Raw genomic sequence first — 16,961 nt, 5'->3', positions numbered from 1 at the left:
AATTATATGCATGTCATTTATTCGAGCTCAGTTCTTATGACAATTAACATAGATCTATGATTATTGTCAATAGTGTTCCACAAATTGTGAATTTCTTCTGACATACAATGTTCTCAAAATAAAATAATTATTGATTCTTTTAACAACTAAAACATCTTTCAAATTCCAGCAGGATTTAACGTAAAACGTATATACATCAGAATACATAGTCACAATTTATGAAGTAAATCATAGCTTATGTCCATATTTAATTTGTTTATGTGTCATAACTATGAAATTAAATTTTATATTGTTTATCTGCCATATCCATCAGCATCGTTTTAATTATTCTACGTAATTTACTACTTAAAAATGGTCTCATTTCACGAAATATGTTATTAGTGTGACTTGTATCTTCAAATAGTAACGAGACATGCACAGGTTTCTGTTGTTTTTTAAATTTACATGTAAAATCTATTTTAACATTGTCCAAATTCCTCTCTGGGTATATTGCAATCAATTCATCCGATACATGAGCTTCATGATCCATATAGCTGATCGATGGACCAATAAATGATTTCTTGGATTTTCGATGGGACCATATTCTATGACTTCCTGTGCAATGCATAACAATAGTATCGTTATCATTTGTGTGCACATTGGATGGTGTACCAACTTTCTGGTGTTTTGCTTCTCCCTCTGTTAAAAGTATTTCGACTTTTAATTTCATAACCCGTTCAAAGAAATCTTTGACTAGACCAAAAATGACCGAGTACCAGTTTTCTCTAATGTACTGCTCTTTGTTAGGGATATCACTTCGCAAATCAAAGTCCTTAGGTAGACCTACTGTTAAATATGATTCACTTGTAATATCTATAACAAATACTTTGGTATCCTTCGTTTCAGCTTCGGTAACAAACAATGTGGGTAATAAATTTTTGTTCTGATTTTTCATCATCTCCCTGCATACTTCTGCCGATAATGAACACTGCTTTTGAAAAAGAAGCACTACATACGGTGGAGCATTTCCAGTAATATTATGAGAAAGCTCAAAGGGATCTTGCACACACATTGGCTTCTGATGTTGCAACTTGATTGACTGATCAACACGTTGTTTATACCTCATAAAACTATCTGGTAGTTTGTCTTGATCGTTAAAATTTTCTTTTGTCTGTATCTCACCATTAAAGGGACATGCAACCGAAGACTCAAAATCAAAGCTTCCGTAAAAGGTAAAAAACCCTTGTAAGAGTTCAGGGATGCTGCTCTTATTTGTGCATTTGTGAGAATTTAAACGTTTCTGATCAATAGCTACTTGCCACCCTTCTATAATATGAGGTGTGCAAGTTTCTTGAAGCTGCGCTACCGTGGGTAAAATGTTTACCTCAGGTTGTTGAAGGTAAAAGATAGCAAGCATGGTCATCGCGTAACAGGATATTTTTTGTGGCCCAATGAGGTTGAACATCTTTGCCCAGCATTTTATAATAATCATTAAAGGCCGTAATCGGTCATCACTGAACAAGTAAGATTTGATGAGATGACTGTTGTACACACAAATTCCATTTTTGAATGAAACATCGACCGACATACTGGTGGGTATGTGAGTAAATTTTATAATTGGCGTTTTTGCTTTAGGAATTTGGATTAGATCGGTAAAAAGTTTGCTCCTTGAAAATAAAAGTTTCTTTGCTTCTTTAAAGACTTTTTGTGGAGTCCATTGGAAGCCTGTGGGGGGTTTTGGGGTTTGATCTGTAGTCTTGATAACATGTTCACCTAAAATAGAAACACGGGACCAAACATTAAATAGGTTGCAGTCTTCTTACTAATTACTAGCAGTCAACAATTACATTATGAATTCTTACCAACATCCACTAAAATATCTACATCACTGGTTTTAAAGTACAAGCCTGTTACCGTTGAACCATATCTATAACCTGCACACTTTGGAAACACCGTTGAAAATACTTGAGCTAAATCAGCACAAATTAGGTTGCACTTAGATTCAATTTCGTCCTTATCGGGCTGCACTGCCTTCAGTAAAGATGTAAGTTGGACATCAAACGTGTCATCTACCTGAGATATTGGTATCAAATCCTCATCGCGTAGACTCTGATTTACAATTTCCTTTTTTTTAGTTTTTGTTTTACCTGAAATGCAGAATATATTGTATTTAATCAAATATTGATCCTTACGGACCGTTAATTAGAAGTACTTACTCTCGTCCCGTATGATTCTTTTCTTGATACTGAATTTAATACCATTCATCCGAATTGGATTATTCAGTAAGAAATGTACTGGTCCTCTGAAGGAAAGCATTTGGATATTTATTTAAGAAACCTGCCGCTTTCTTAGAATAAATTAAAATGAAGAAAAAATGTATACTTTCATAACCCACCTGTTTTGAAATTCTATGATCATATATTTTTGAGAAAAGATATGGTTTTCTATTGGACCAAATTTTGAGAAAAATTTAAACAATGTCTCCTTCGAAGCAGAAGGAGGCAAATTTGTCACAAACACAGAATTCATCTTTTTTTTCAAAATCTTTTCATTTTTCTCAACATTTCTCAAATGTTTTTTACCTTTGATATGACCTTCATAAGCAAAATGGTCAACAAGGTCCAAAGAACAAACATCACAGTGCAATCCCATTTTAATTTTACTGCGAACGAATGACCAGGTGTATTGAAACTATTATATCATAAGGTAATATTTATTAAGACCAACTTCTCGTTAACTTTAATTTTTTCTAGCACGGAAATAATAGTTCTCCATCTTTTGATACAGTTTTCAAAAAATATTTGGTTTCAATGATTCCATTTGAGTTGCCTGTACAAAGAATCACGCCATTATTAGATTCTTCAAACCGTAAACCATTTTTGATTGCTTTCTCAAAAGAAATATAAATGTAGATTTCTGAATTTTTGCGTAGTCCACAAATAAAGTTTAATCCCTTTGCGAAATGTATATGATTTCTTTTCATGCGGGACAATCCTTCCCTCTTTATTTTTTCCCAACAACTAAAATAGGTCCCATGAATTATATCAAATGTTGGGCTTTTGACAGGTCTTAAGTTAAGAGTGTCAATTTCAGACAAAGAATGGCCTTGATTGGCCTTAATCCATAAAGCGTTATTAAAACTACATAACGTAAAACGATTCTTGCTATTATTTTCAACGACTCGTTGGATATCGTTTAATGTATACCCTCTAAGAGACTTTGATAGTAATTCCTCTACCAAAATAAAGCCATCCGATCTAATATTTAATCCTTCTCTTACAGCACCATGACGTAAAAGGTAAGATAACTTTTTGCTGAGTATGACATCTATTTTTTTACACTGAAAAAATAAGAAAAATTAGTATTTAATCCATTCAGTTTATATCCAGCAACAAAATCCCTTGTCACATTTTGCAGAATTAGTCGAACTATCTTCTGATTAGAAAATGCGTCTTAAACAAAGGGATGTCTATTACGGAAAGAAAATATGAGTACTTCTAGGAATTATATTCAACAGAGGACTAACCTGAGAGGACATAAATGCCGAAATGAAAACCGATGATGTCCTGACTCTTATCAACAATATTAATTGAAAAGTGACGGGTAAACACGTTCGCAAACAATCCGAAGGCGCCCACGTTTTCACATATATGGCGTCAAAATAAGAAAGAATTATTCAGGAACGATTTACATGGTTCGATTGTGCTTCACTCTCGTGATATCCTCAAAATTAAACACACTTCCGGACACCATCTAATGAGAATTCAGAGAACATCGCTAAATTAACATTGGGACCGTCGGTTCATTCGGTAAAATAACAAAACTGTAATGTGCTCGTCACTTCCGGTTTACGTCTCCCACGGTAGATGGTTCTGCCTGTCGATATCGTAATTTTACATTTCCCCCTCATAGCAGAAACAAAAATTCATTTCTATAATATGAAACAGATTTCTACTGCCACAAATGTCGAACTTATTGTTTCGAAAGAATCAAGATATTTGTACCGTCGTAACCGTTCGGAGGTGAGTGTAGGAAATATAAGAATTAATCGGAGAAACCCTTTCGATGCGCGTTATCGGCGGAGCGAATACGTTGAATTTCCGCGGTGCGTCTCGATTCGTTCGAGAATAGTCGATAGGGAGCGTTGACGTCGACAGGCTTCAGCGTGCTCATGCAGGCTTGAGCGTACTGCAAGTCGGGGAGTACCCAAGTGACCGTGTACATCCTGGCATATCGGTGTCTTTGTCTGTCCTATTAGGACAATGAGTGCGAGTGAGATAGCATGGTCTTTTACGTGCGAGAGAGGAAAGAGGGCATTAGGCGGGCTCGTAAGTAACCGTTGCATCGACGGCTTGGGGGGAGAACCGCGAGAAAGAAAATGGCCGATGGGTCTACAGCAAAAGGGCAGGGACGTCGAGTGGCACGAGTGTCGGTGGAGAAAATGCGTATCTGGCGAAGAATCGCGCGACCCGAGGCTCGAAATCACTGAGGAGAGTCGTGGGAGCGCCCGAGGATTCGGTCCGTTGTGAAATTGGACGGAAAACCTGCTCGAGAACGAGACGGTCGCCGTTCGAAAGAGCGTTCGCGCGGCCCAAGTGGCAACAAAAGGGCCGCCAGAGGTAAACATAAATCTGTCGCTCTATCATCGGGTCGTTGTAAACCTCGCTCGTTAAGGCAATTGATCTCTTCCGTGGGTCGGCACTCACGAGGAGGAACCGCGGTCGCGTCGGCTCCCTCGGAAACTCGTCTATTTCTCCAAAGAGAGTCCTTTTGTGCGGGATTCATCGATCAGGGCTGGCATCACGTCAGCCACTTGTGGCCATCTACGGACACTCGCAAAGGGTGCCCTATTTTTTTCCCACCCTCACGCTCGCGCACTCGACGCGATCCTCACGATTTGTCTCAACAATTGCCTTTACTTATGCACCTGCGAGTACGTGATTTAGAAGCCACCATTGAAAGTTTCACGCGGTTTTTTACGGGAGCTATCTTCAAGGGAGGGAGTCGTTTAAATACCAGAGCTGTCTTTTAAAGGGATTAGATGAGTGTTCTTGCCGAGGTGCAACGGAGAGTTCTTGCTCATTTCAGGGGTTCATAGAAATTCCAAATTTATTTGATAAGCTTATCTTGGGGTAGTTTAAGGACTGTTGGCTTGAGATAAGATAAAAGATAAGCAGGGGATGTTCTGTTAGGCAAATAAGAGTCTTACTTTACTTTGGAGTAAGAGAGACCTAAGTGGATTCTGGACTTGAAAATTTTGAAACTTTAAAAATCAATTCCTAGTCATGGAATATTATTAAAAAATTTGTTTATGCAGTTTATTATCAATTAGAATTACTCCATATCCGTAGGTATGAGAGGTACATATAAATTATATTTTTAAACTCTTGCAATTAATAGTGTATCATTTTTTATTACAATTTTTGCTAATTTGAATATATATCTTCATGGAAGGGGATTCATCAAATTTAAAATGTGACGTTGTAGGTAGATCCTGTGTCTCGAGCGACTAGCGAGGTTTTAAATCAACAATGGCGGTCAGGTAACCAAAATAAAAGAGATAGGCAGTTTTGAAATTGCGAGTCCTTTTCCTGGACTAAAAATGTGAAAGAGAGGCGAGCGGAATGAAGCCTCAAAAGAAGGCAGTTGTTGCCAAAAAGGCAACAAAGTCTCCAACCATTGCTAAGAAACGTCGTGTCTCTCCTGAGAGGACTGTGTTAGATTTGGGATTGAAGAAAAATTCTAAGAAACAACTGAATCCTGTCAATTCGAAGAAGAAAACCAGTGGTGATAAAAAGAAATTAGAGAAGTCTGAAGACAAGAAGAAACTAGAGAAATTGGAAGATAAAAAAAAATTGGAGAAATTGGATGACAAGAAGAAATTAGGGAAACCAGAGGATAGGAAAAAGTCAGAGAAGTCGGAAGATAAAAAAAAGTTGGATGAAAAGAAGTTGGATAAACCAGAGATGATCGATGAAAAGGTAAAGCAAAACAATGACAGTGATAAGAAGTCTGACAAGATAGATGAAAAGAGAACGGACAAATTTGACGATGCCGAAGAAGAAGGCAATGTTATTACTGGTGACTCCTTGGAACGAAAGAAAATAATAAAGCCAGATGAGAAAGGCAAGGTGGACAAGCAAGTGGACATTAAGAAAAAGGGAATAGATAAAATGGACGAGAAAAAAAGGTGTGGAAAATTAGAGGCTGACATACTAGAAATTGTAAAATCTTGTGAAATAGTCGAGGATAGAGTTTCTCATGACGAGTCTCTGAATGTTGCTTCTAAAAAGAAGAACAAAGAAGAGAAGAAAAAAGACACAAAGCAAGGTAAACCAGAGACAAAGGATAGTTTAAAGTGTACTTTAATCAAGGAGAAAAATCGTAAGAAGTTAGCAGATAAGGAAGGTGGAAGGAAAACATCGCCCATAGGGGCAAAGAAGGAATCAAAGGCAAAGGAACTGCATAAGAAGAACGTTGTTAAAAAGACTGTTCTGGCCAAGAAATTGGTGTCCCATTTGCCTGTGTCGAAAAAATTAATCGACAAGAAGGTCAAACTAGTCAAGATGCCGAAGAACGAAGGAGCACCGACCAAGGAAGACGACGACTCTAAGAAAGCGAAGAAGAAGAACTCCCAGATGCCCAAAACCAAGATCGCCCAAGAAAAAAGACCGAAGCTAGCTAAGCAGATGAAAGCCAAAATGCCCTCGAAACATATGAAACTAAGTTCTTCCCTGAAGAAGCAAGATAAATTAAAGGCTTTGACGGAGAAGATCATCATGAAGAAGAAGGCCGAACCCAAGGACACGGATAAGGCCATTAACGAGATCAAGAAGAGCCCTAACTCTAGTAAAGAAGAAGTAGCGAACGGTGCTATTGTGAATATCATCAAGAAAGAAGCTATCGAGATGCAGGAAGACGAAAAACCCAAGGATGACGTTCCCCAGGAGGCTCAACAGGATCTCAAAAAGAGCGCGAAACCTGCGGTAAAACCAAAAACCACCAAGAAGGCTGCAAAGAAGGCGACCAAGTTGCACCAAGGGAACGATCAGAAGTCCAGCAGCACGGAGGACAGTATGGCCAGTCTGGAGGAGCTTTCCGAAGAGTCAAAGATCATCGAAGCTGCAACCTTAAAGAATGTTGCAGCCGCGAAACAGGACCATGGAGAGGGTCCGATGAAGGTGGACCTGAAAGTGGAAACAGTGAACGGTGATACCAGTGGCAGTTCATTGCCCTCGTCCGAGTCGGAGGACGAGGAGGACTCGAAGAGGAGCAAGAGGAAGATCTCGAAGAAGAAGGAGAGAGTCAGGTCGCCATCGGAGGACCAAGCTCGAAGGATGAGACTCCTGGAGTTTTGGAGCGGCTCGAAGAGGCACAGAGTGGCCTCGCTGAATGCCCTGGCGAAGGTGCACTGCCTCTACGAGAACGAGGCCGGTGGCGTGTATCTTGGCGGGTTCTGCAAGCCCAAGCCGGAGAAGGAGAGGCAGAAGAAGGTCAAAGACGAGAAGGAGGACAGCCGCAAGGCGAAGGACAAGAAGCCCGACGACCGTGCCGAGGAGAACGTCTCGAAGAGGAAGTTGAGGAACGTTCCCGGCCTCCGGGGCAAGCATTGGGATATGATGGAGAGCTCGTCCACGTCGTCGTCCTCCTCGGACGAGGAGTGCGAGAAGGAGAAGAACGCGGAACGCGGGGAGAAGACGAAGCGGAAGGTCGTCAAGAGGCGGAAGAAGAACGAGGAGGTGATGGACTTGAAGGACATGGTGGTCTGCAAGAGGATGGCCAGCCTGAACGCCTCGGCCATCCTGGCGGCGTCCTACTCCGACGAGAAGAACCGCTGCGGATCCTCCTCCACCAGCGAGTCCTCCAGCGACTCGGAGGTCGAGCTCGCGAAGAAGCGCAAGCAGAGCGACACCGAGGTCGACAGGCGAAAGTCCCGCCAAGGCTCGGATAACGAAGACGTCGTCAAGCCCTCGAAGAAGGTCGTCATCGTCAACCAGGACACCGACGTCACCATCACGGGTACGGTACCTTCCTTGCGTCTTACCCCTTCTCCTCGACGGTCCAAACTCAATTTTCCTCCTCCCGGAACCTCACCATCTCGTGAATATTGCGCGGTATTCCGTCGAGAGGATTTTACATTTTAAAACGGAAGGAAGGGAAAAAAAAAAGAAAAATACGAGAGGACCCCTGTACGAGCCACGTTCCCGTTTGTTTCGGCGGAAGGCGCGGTTGAGGCTTTCGACGGATTTCTGTTATTCTAATCACGACCTTCCGCTCTCGACAGGAGTCTACGTAAACCAGACTCGATCGACCCATCACGAGGGATTCTGCAGCATCGCCGGAATGCAATATAGGATCAGCTCGACCAGTCACACGCAAACTGCGGCCACCGCCGTGGCCACGGAACTTCACGACCAGGTAAGATTTGGATACCCCCTTGGGATTCTTCGGATGACTTAGGCGTGTCACAGGGTCTTGTATCAATTCGTTTCGTCATCGATCCTCCCGTGCTCGTCGATTCTCGCTCGATAACGGGTCACTCTTCGTGTTGCAGCAGAAGCAGGAACAGCCTTGCAAGTCGTACACACCCCTCGGCGCCCTGTCCTCCATGCAGCCACCCGGAAGCCAAGGAAATCACCCCGCGATGTCACCCAGGAGACAGTCAGCCTTCTCGGCGCCTCATCAACACGGTAAGTCTCGACGTTCCGTACCGAGAGTTCAATTTTTTGCGACCCTACCTGCGGCACCGAGATCGAAATCCGTCGAGGTACCTTCCCCCAGAGGTCCGAAAATTCAGACCGACCTAACAGGTACACATCTTTACCGGATCCAGCCTATGTAGCGAGGCGTGGCGGAGATATGCATTTAAAGGTGACTTCCGGCAGGAGGGTATCAGTCCTGAAATAGAAACGTTTCATATCCGTCCGTATCGCGGGCTAGCTTATTCGCGGTAAGAGGAGTCGGAAAGAGATAGAGCCCCATTGACCGGGGCGCAGAGCCCGTTTCTTCTTTTTTTTTTTTGTGGCTTTCACATCCCCTTAAGAGGGTGCTATTTATACGTCCACCCCGGACGAACTCGGAGATCGCATCGGGCCGCGACCCTGCGACCCCTCGTTCACGCGCGTCGGGAGGTCCTGCGTCCCTCTCCGAGGAAATCTCGCGTTTCCGGGCGAGAGGGTTGACGGAATTCCAGGGTGACTTTCCTGGGGCGCTAAATCCCGGCCTCGTTATCCCTCGGCGTAGATTCTCGGGGACGGCTCGCGGATCCGTCCTCCGGGCGAGGGGAGCAACGTGTTGCGCGGCCCGGAGCACGCCTCTCGTCCATAAATTTCTCCTGCCCCCCTAACACCTGTCCGCCCCCTCGGCCGCCCCCTTCCAAATCGGTTTGGCGCCCGAAAATTCGTTTCCATCTCCCCTGCGTGTGTACGTCCCTGCACCGCGGGCTGCGCGCGCATCCTTGGCCGCCCCTCCCCCTCCCCCTACGGCCGTCGGAGTGCCGCCTGCCGCGCGGCACGTAATCGCGAGCGTTCCTCCGCCGCGCGCCACCGCCGTCGCACACCGACGCGCGCCGCAGCCCGCGTAGGACGCGGCTCGACGCGCACACGGACGCGAGTCGATACGAGGGCCGGCGCGCACACCGACGCGCACATTGGCGCACGTTGAAGCACATCGACGCACATTGGCGCGCCGGCACTTGGCTCGCGTGCTTCCTACACTATGGCGCGATATCCTTATCTTACGTAAAACCGTCGTCGTGGTGGTCGTGTCCTGGCGTCGTCGCCGCGTGCGCCGGCTCCGGGCTCCGGACCGCGCGTGTGTGCGCGCCCGCGGACCGCCATCGCGGCGGCGGCGACGCGACGGCGACGCACACCTGACAGTCTCCGTCGAGCCTCCGAGCCGGACGGACCGGAGTGCGCGCGCGCATATTGGCGCCGGCGTGTGTGTACCTGGCTTTCCTCCACCTATGCGGTACGCGGCGTTCCTCGCCCGACGGAGGGAGGGCCGCGGTGGCGACGCCACTGCCGCCGCCGGTCCCGCCGCACTCCGACCGGCCGACGTAACGCGCCGGAGACGAGTGCGAGCGCCAGTCCCGCGTGTGCCCCCGAGGGGCAGGGGTAGGGATGGAGGGTCGCGACACCCCGAACGACGGGGCGCGACACCCCCGTCGGTACGGAGGACCTGGCCGACCGAACGACCGACCTTCCCGAACGTTCCGTCCGCGCGTTGCGGCCCGCAACGCGAGGTGCATCGCGGACGTCCCGCTGCCGGATCCGCCGGTCGGTCGGACACGTTTTCGGATCTCGAATCCGAATGGGCCGGGACTCTGGACACCATCGCCGGTGGCAGTCGATGTCGTTAGGCGGATTAATTTTATGGGTTAACGATATCGATGGCTTGCGGGTTGGCGGACGGAATCCCGCCTCGGCGGCGTCCGGAGGATCGACGACGCCCGTGTCGCTCGGATTCTTGGATAATGCGACTACGTCGTGGCGCGGTCCTCTTCTCCTGGGGATGTCTTGTATGAAGGGAGGGAGAGTGAGATGGAGAGATACCCGGAGATCGAAGGATCCGTTCGATCGACTCCTTTACGAGACGCGCGTGCCGGGACGTCGGCTCGTCGCGACGGTGACGTCGGAGACGCTTGACGTCACGCGAGTCCACTGCCCCGCGCCGGCCGGGGGAGGGCGCGAACCCCCCTCCCCCCAGGAAGGGGGGGCACCTGTCCTTCGATCTCCCTCTTGTGCTCGGCGATGTACCGGACGATGTCTAGACAATGGGAAATTGTTGAACCCGATCGACGGATCGATGGGTGTCATTGAATCTCCCCTTCCCCCTCGTTCTTTTCTCTCTTTCTACGTGACCGCAAGGACTCCGAGATATCTACCGAATTTCCTGGAGCGTCTTAGAGTTTCGTCGTTTAACGTCCGGGACTATGGAATCGGGGGAACGTGGACAAAAGTAGGGATTTTAACGATCGGACCCTGCGATCGCCTTTGAAAAGTTAGAATTTTTTTATTTCTTAAATTTATCTTTTTGGGGGGCTGTTAGATTTGCGCGCGTTCCGCGCGACCTGTCCCGGGTAAGATCTCTCCCCGGATTCCGCGGATGGACCGTCTCCGAATGCGACGCTCTCGTCACGTCCTACGGTGACCGCCGATGTTATCGCCGTCGTGCCCCGTACGCGAGGACCTTCTGCCCGCTCCGCGATTCCGCGACCGGTGCGATGATCCTCTAGGACTCTGCCCCGCACCCGGAAATTTCCCTCGCTTAGGAGAAGACGTTCCAAAGTGTCCCTCGAGATGCGCGGACCCTCGAGGAGTCCGAGCGACGTGTCGCGAGGGTCACGCCGACGAACCTCGCGACCGCGGGAAAAACAGCGCGGCGAGACCGTCGCGTTGGTCCGCGCACGATCTCGCTCGATTTTTCCTTTTCTCTTTATTCATATTCTTTTTTTATCCCATGTTTGCGCGATCGGCACGTACCGAGCACTTTTTCCGCCGGTTTTTCTTTTTTTTTTTCCCTCCCTCTCCTTCATTTTCCGCGGATTCTTCGCATCTCCCGATAAGCGCTCGTACCTCGTGAATTATTCCCCACCGAGTTCGCGGAGACTCCAAGGTAGCTCCTCGACTTTTGATTCCTCTGGTGACCCCCAGTCGACGAACCCAGTGCGGCGATTTTCGGGCGGATCGTCCGGCGGGTCCCACCCCTTAAATTGCGCCCCGTGTCACCGCGAGTGTGTCGCAATTGAAACCGAGCGTTGCGGGACGTCCGAGCGAGTTTTCGCTTTTCCTCCCCCTGTCCCCCTTCTCGCTCCTTTTTTTTTCGCCGATTTCATTCCGGGATCGGAGAGTCAATGAATATCCGTCAAGCTGTCGGCGTTTGCGCCGTTTCCCCCGGCTTTGTCCGTTGCTGCTCGCTGTCGGCCGACCCTCCACCTGGGGCACACCCCGCGCCCTTTCCGCGAGTTTCGGCGGTCCTTGGTAGAAATTACGCCGCACAGGGCCACGTCCGACCAGGGTCGCCTCGTCGCCGAGGTCGGTCTCGTCATCGCTTGCGCACGCTGCCGGTCCTTCGCGTCATCGGGCCGAGACGTTACGCGCCGCGACGCGAGGATCGGCCATCCTTGGGCGAGACCGAGCGCGCGACCTCGAGGAGGGACCATTGTTCCGAGTCTCTTTTCCGGATTTCGTCGCGAGACAAGGTCGGGTCTCGGTCTCGTTCGGCAAAACGGGCGGATCGAGAATCCCATGCGATCCTTTTAACGCGTATCGGCGCCGCGTTGGAACGAACGTGTCACGCGATTTTCCGGCGATCGCCCAAATTTGGGCTGAACTTAAGGCTCATTCGTGTCGTTGTCATCAGGGACATTTATTTAATCCGAGGATTTAGTCCCAACTAATGTCAAATTAGACGTCACGGGATTTTAATACCAGGGCGGTATGGGGGGGTGACGCGTCATGCGACTTGCGAAAAACTGCGATGTGATGGCGATTCGAAGGAAATCCTATGTCCCTTGTCTCCAATGTCCCTTGTACTTATTTTCTACGTCTCCTTTGACACTTCCGAGTCCTCGGTGGCCCCCCTCTTTTTTTCCTCTCGGCATGCAAATTTGCCGTGTATCTCCGCACCGGGAGGTGCAGCGGATCGATCGGGTTTGTTGCGTCCGGGCAGGGGGACGAGCATTTCTTAAGGGGGGGAGGGAGGGCGAAAAAGGAGCGGAGTTAATAAACGGCGGATGCTCCGCGCCGAAATGAAGCGTCGCGGCGCGCCGTGCGCCCTCGATTCCCTTGTCGCGTATCAATTGTTATCGCTCGACGGGGCCCGTAGGCTGATCGCGCGATGATCGCAAATCGACACTTAATTTTCCCCTCCCCGCTGCGTCGAGGTTTAACCCTTTAATTACGAAACGCCGCTATAGTGGCTTCCGCATGGCCGACGTCTTTTTACGAAGCGCCGCTAAAGTGGCTTCCGCCTGATCGACGTGTTTTTTTTTCTTTTTTTTTTTTTGCCGCGTGAAAATTCGACTCGTTGGGGAACGGGAATAATATCGACTCCTCGGGAGCCCATCGATTCAATTGTCGAATGTCGATCGATTTGCCTATCGTCGAGCAAGGTCGCGAGGACCGTCGCATGACCGCCGGGGCATCCTTGAAACGTCGGCCTCAAGGATGCGGTCTCTTTTTCCCCTCTTTCTCTCTCTCTCTTTCTGTCCCCCCTGCATACATATATTTCCCTCTCGCGGGCCAAATTCCGTCCGTCGCGTTTTCCGCCGCGCGCCCGAGACGCGGAGCGCGCCGTCCGCGTTCTCTCGGGTCCTCCCGGAGGCGTAATTTATGTTCGGGAACTGACATCGGGCGAAAGTGCTCGTAAAAGTTAAGGCGCGTTCGAGGGCCCCCGCGCGCGGAAAGTTTCTCGACGCAACCGACCGGGTTAATGGTAAACACACAGCGGCCGTGATTCCCTGTAAGAGGGAGGGTGGAGGCGCGTGTCTCGAGCTTTAAGGGGGCGAGAGAGCGTTCCGCATTTTATTTGGGAGCTTGAGACCCGTGTAGAGGTTCCGGGTACGCGGAAAAAGCGCGGGGAAAGTCGAAAGGATGGGGGAGGGGGAGGGGGACGTCGAGCGATCCCGCGTGGGCGAGCGCGCGCGCGCGACTGAGCGAGGGCCGCCGGTGGGCGGGCGCGCGGCGTCACCGCGCATGCGCCCGGGACGCGGGAGTGACGTCACTGCCGCGCCGGCGAAGGGTCGCTCGGGGCGACTCCTTTTTGTTTTGGAAACGGCGGGCCCAGTCGCTCGGTGGCCTTCCTGGGGAGCGGACCGATCTCCGCGCACGCACGGGCCCCGCTATCGGAATCGCCCTGTACCTGGGGGTCGCGCGTGACGCGTCTTATCGTCGACCGAGGGGGGCGTACGACCTTGAGTGCACACCCACGTGGACCCGACCCTCCCGAGGCGCAAGGCGCAATACTCCTCTCCCCCCTCTGTTGGCCCTACAAGGGATGCGTCCTGAGCTTACCCTTTGCCCCTACACCCCCCTGGATCCTTTTACCGCTTCCTTCGCAGGGCTGGCGCGTAGTGCGTAGTGCGTGGGGAACGGTGCGTCATGGCCGGCGCGTGTCGACTAGCCCGCCCCCTCCACCCGTGCCGACTACTACGCACCGCGTGGCGCGCCCGCTCCTTCTAGAAGACGGAACCTCCCCCCGACGGGGGGTGCACTTCCGATCCTCTCGAGGATCCTTATAACCTTCTCTTTATGCCAAAGTCGATCCGCGGTACCGCGCCGGGTACACGTACCACTCGATGCACCGGAGTCTGGATTAGTCACCGGCGCTTTTGTGCGCGCCCCCTCCTCGCGGTTTCTTGCGTCGTCGGATCTGGAGGATCTCGAGACGACGCGGGGAAAACCGGCCGGATAACTCGTAGGTCCTGCGTAGGTCCTTACGGAGGCGACGCAGACGAGGTGCAGTGCGAGACGATAACAAGGGAGAGCTCACGAGCGGGTTATACGCGGAGGTGACGTTTCCGGGCGCACGCACGCTAGGTCGGGTGTCGCGTTTCCGGATCGCGGAGTTAACGGAGAAAGTGCGGCCGCGCTCGCGGCGGGACGCGCACGTGGCGCCTAGTCGTCGTTAATGGCGCAGGGGAACGCTCGACGTGACTTCGCCGACACCAGGACTGGGGACTATCCTGGCTCTGACTACTCGACCCGGCTCCTGGACGGCCGCGCGTGTCGCACGCACGCGCGCCCACGCGATCGAAGGGTCACCGAAGAACGGCGCTCGCGACTCGCCGGGAAAAAACGCGAGCCGCGAGATCGGGTGGAAGGGTCACGAGGATCGAGGGGATCGAGAGAGTCGGGGAGATCGAGACTATCGACGGAACCGAGTGGATAACGTGCACGCGTGGGAGAGAGTGCACCAGTGCCCTGGAAGAGAGGGGCCCAGCCGTGTATGTCGCGCACGCTTTTGGATTACCCGTTGACCCACCGACGCGACATGATCCTGGCGGGTGAGTACCGATTGATCAACTTAGGTCTATAAACGGGTAAACAAAGGGGAAGGATAAGAACGAAGAAATTCGTGATACGGTGGCGCCGAATTCACGATCGCTCCTCCCAGGTTAACTGGACGGGAAATTCACGGACGGGCTTGAAAACGGGGCGACAAATTCATCTCTTCTCCGGTGAGAAACGGTTTTGCACGGCTACTGGTGTAGCGGGCTAATTTATGAATTTTAGTACCAGGGGAAAGATCGCGCGATACCAGGGGAGGGGCTGATAAGGGAAAGCGCGGATCCTGGATCCACCTGCGTACATATCGGGGAATTTAGCTCGTAACTTTTTCGGACGCGGTGCTGACGCAGACGGGGAACGGCTTTTGGCAAGCACGATTTCTCGATTAGCGATTAACGCGCTGGATTGATAACGTACTGATTACTCGATCGATCGCGGGCGACGCGGGTTTTATTCGCTTTGGCACCGGGAAATACGCCGAGGGGATTTATCGCTCGCCGAGAGAGAACGATTTCGTCATCTCTAGCAGGCTCTCGTTGTGTACCCTGAGGTGTGTACCTAGGTGGTACTCGGTACAAGGTTTCACACCTTGTAACCCCCCCTCTCTCCGTTTGCCGGAAACGTCGGTTAGATCCACCCTCGGATTAGTAATTAACGCGTTTGCGGGATAACTGGTCACGCCCGATTGACGGGGAATTAATTTGCCGCTGATCAATCTGCGACCGAAGGAGGAGAGGAGCGCGTAAATCGCGGTTAGGAGTACGGACTGACTAATTGATCGATTGGGAGATAGATATCCGACCGATCGACGCGGCGATTTTTCCGTCCAAATTCCGCGGCTGAATTTCCCCGGAGGTTCCAGGTGAGAGAGAGAGAGAGGGACCGCAAGGCGGTTCAAACCGTCCGTGTTTCCCTCGTTTGGTAACGCGACCTGCGGAGGGGGAAATCCCCGGTCGTTAATTCATTCCCCCCCCCCCTCTCCCCCACCCCTCACTCCGGATTGAATGGAATCCAAAATTCGACGGAAAGTGGGTTAAAGCACGACGCCGCGAGGTCTTTTCGATCGGGCCGAAGTTTCGATTATCGTCCGATCGCGCCGAAGTTGCCGTAACTCCGGCTCGGTTAGCATAAGCTTTCCGCATGCGGATCCATAACGCGGCCTAGATTTCCGCTCCTCGGTGGACGGTCTTCTGGCCAATCGAAGGCGGCCGGTGTTAACATATTGTACCGGGGTTGGGTGGCTAATTGCGATGCACCTTGATATTTAATTCTCGAGCTTACCTGCATCCCTAATTATAACATTTCACCTTCTGATTACTTTTTTTTTTTTTAACACCGCGTGAAAAATTTGACGTTCAAGTGCACGCCTTATAATACCATACATTAACACTATTTCTACCAGGATTTTGTGCATACCTGTTTCGACCAAAAGGTTTCGACGAGCTCGAGGAAAATGATACCGCTAAATAAATTTAACGATTATTATACGAAAACTCAAAACATTAATTGAGAAAAAAAATTATTAAACTGAAAATAATATCAAGTTAAAATTTTAAAAGGTGCCTTTGGACACCTTTGGTAGAAATGGTGTTAATCGTTCTCCCCGGTCGTTCCTGTTTTCATGGTCCGGTACTACTCGTCTTCGTCCTCGTGGCTCCGACACCGGGTCCCAAAATGTACGTCCGAGCACGGGATCTCCGGCCTACCTGGACGGACCTCTCTCTCTCTCACTCGCAATTGTCATCGGCAGCGGAACTTTTCACCTGGCCGCGCGCGGTTGACACGTGCAAACGCAAAAGGGACCCTCTCGGTATTATCGATCGAGCGGCCGTTTTACCCTTCGCGGAGGAGAGAATCGGGCCGGGGCCTGGGAGCGAGAGAGAGATGCCGATACGCCCGGCCCAGGAGCGGGAGAGAGAGGGAGAGGACGCGTCGCTCGGCCCCGGGACGCGCTCGGCGGAAGGACCGAAG

The 16,961-nt window shown here is 50.2% G+C and overlaps 3 protein-coding genes across 5 annotated transcripts in view; 1 reads left to right on the top strand and 2 right to left on the bottom strand.

Moving 5' to 3' along the window:
- Positions 1-2: 2 nt before the first annotated feature.
- On the bottom strand, positions 3-2,725 carry LOC105702111 (speckle targeted PIP5K1A-regulated poly(A) polymerase). The gene is made up of 4 exons (XM_012429416.2): positions 2,375-2,725; positions 2,196-2,281; positions 1,842-2,126; positions 3-1,752 (listed from the first exon to the last, which is right to left on the bottom strand). The coding sequence occupies exons 1-4, from the start codon at positions 2,629-2,631 to the stop codon at positions 278-280; spliced, it is 2,103 nt and encodes a 700-aa protein (XP_012284839.1). The 5' UTR covers positions 2,632-2,725; the 3' UTR covers positions 3-277.
- Positions 2,632-3,784, bottom strand: LOC105702113 (tRNA 2'-phosphotransferase 1). Its single transcript, XM_012429420.1, has 2 exons — positions 3,506-3,784; positions 2,632-3,319 (listed from the first exon to the last, which is right to left on the bottom strand). Exons 1-2 carry the CDS (start codon positions 3,515-3,517, stop codon positions 2,729-2,731), a joined length of 603 nt encoding a protein of 200 aa, XP_012284843.1. The 5' UTR covers positions 3,518-3,784; the 3' UTR covers positions 2,632-2,728.
- Positions 3,785-4,371: 587 nt separating this feature from the next.
- Positions 4,372-16,961, top strand: part of LOC105702077 — a 50,296-nt gene continuing 37,706 nt past the window's right edge. For 2 of the 3 annotated variants that reach the window (XM_012429346.1, XM_023432842.1), the window contains exons 1-4: positions 4,372-4,598; positions 5,467-7,998; positions 8,264-8,397; positions 8,534-8,669. In XM_012429346.1, the coding sequence (XP_012284769.1) occupies positions 5,604-7,998; positions 8,264-8,397; positions 8,534-8,669 (2,665 nt within the window). In that variant the 5' untranslated portion in view covers positions 4,372-4,598; positions 5,467-5,603. The remainder of the gene's footprint in view (positions 4,599-5,466; positions 7,999-8,263; positions 8,398-8,533; positions 8,670-16,961) is intronic. The other variant, XM_012429345.1, reaches the window with a different exon arrangement.

The sequence above is a fragment of the Orussus abietinus genome, unplaced genomic scaffold (assembly GCF_000612105.2).
Source record: "Orussus abietinus isolate OABI.00-Male unplaced genomic scaffold, Oabi_2.0 scaffold22, whole genome shotgun sequence".
NCBI classification, from domain to species: Eukaryota; Metazoa; Arthropoda; class Insecta; order Hymenoptera; family Orussidae; genus Orussus; species Orussus abietinus.
This window is presented reverse-complemented; position numbering and strand designations above follow the sequence as displayed.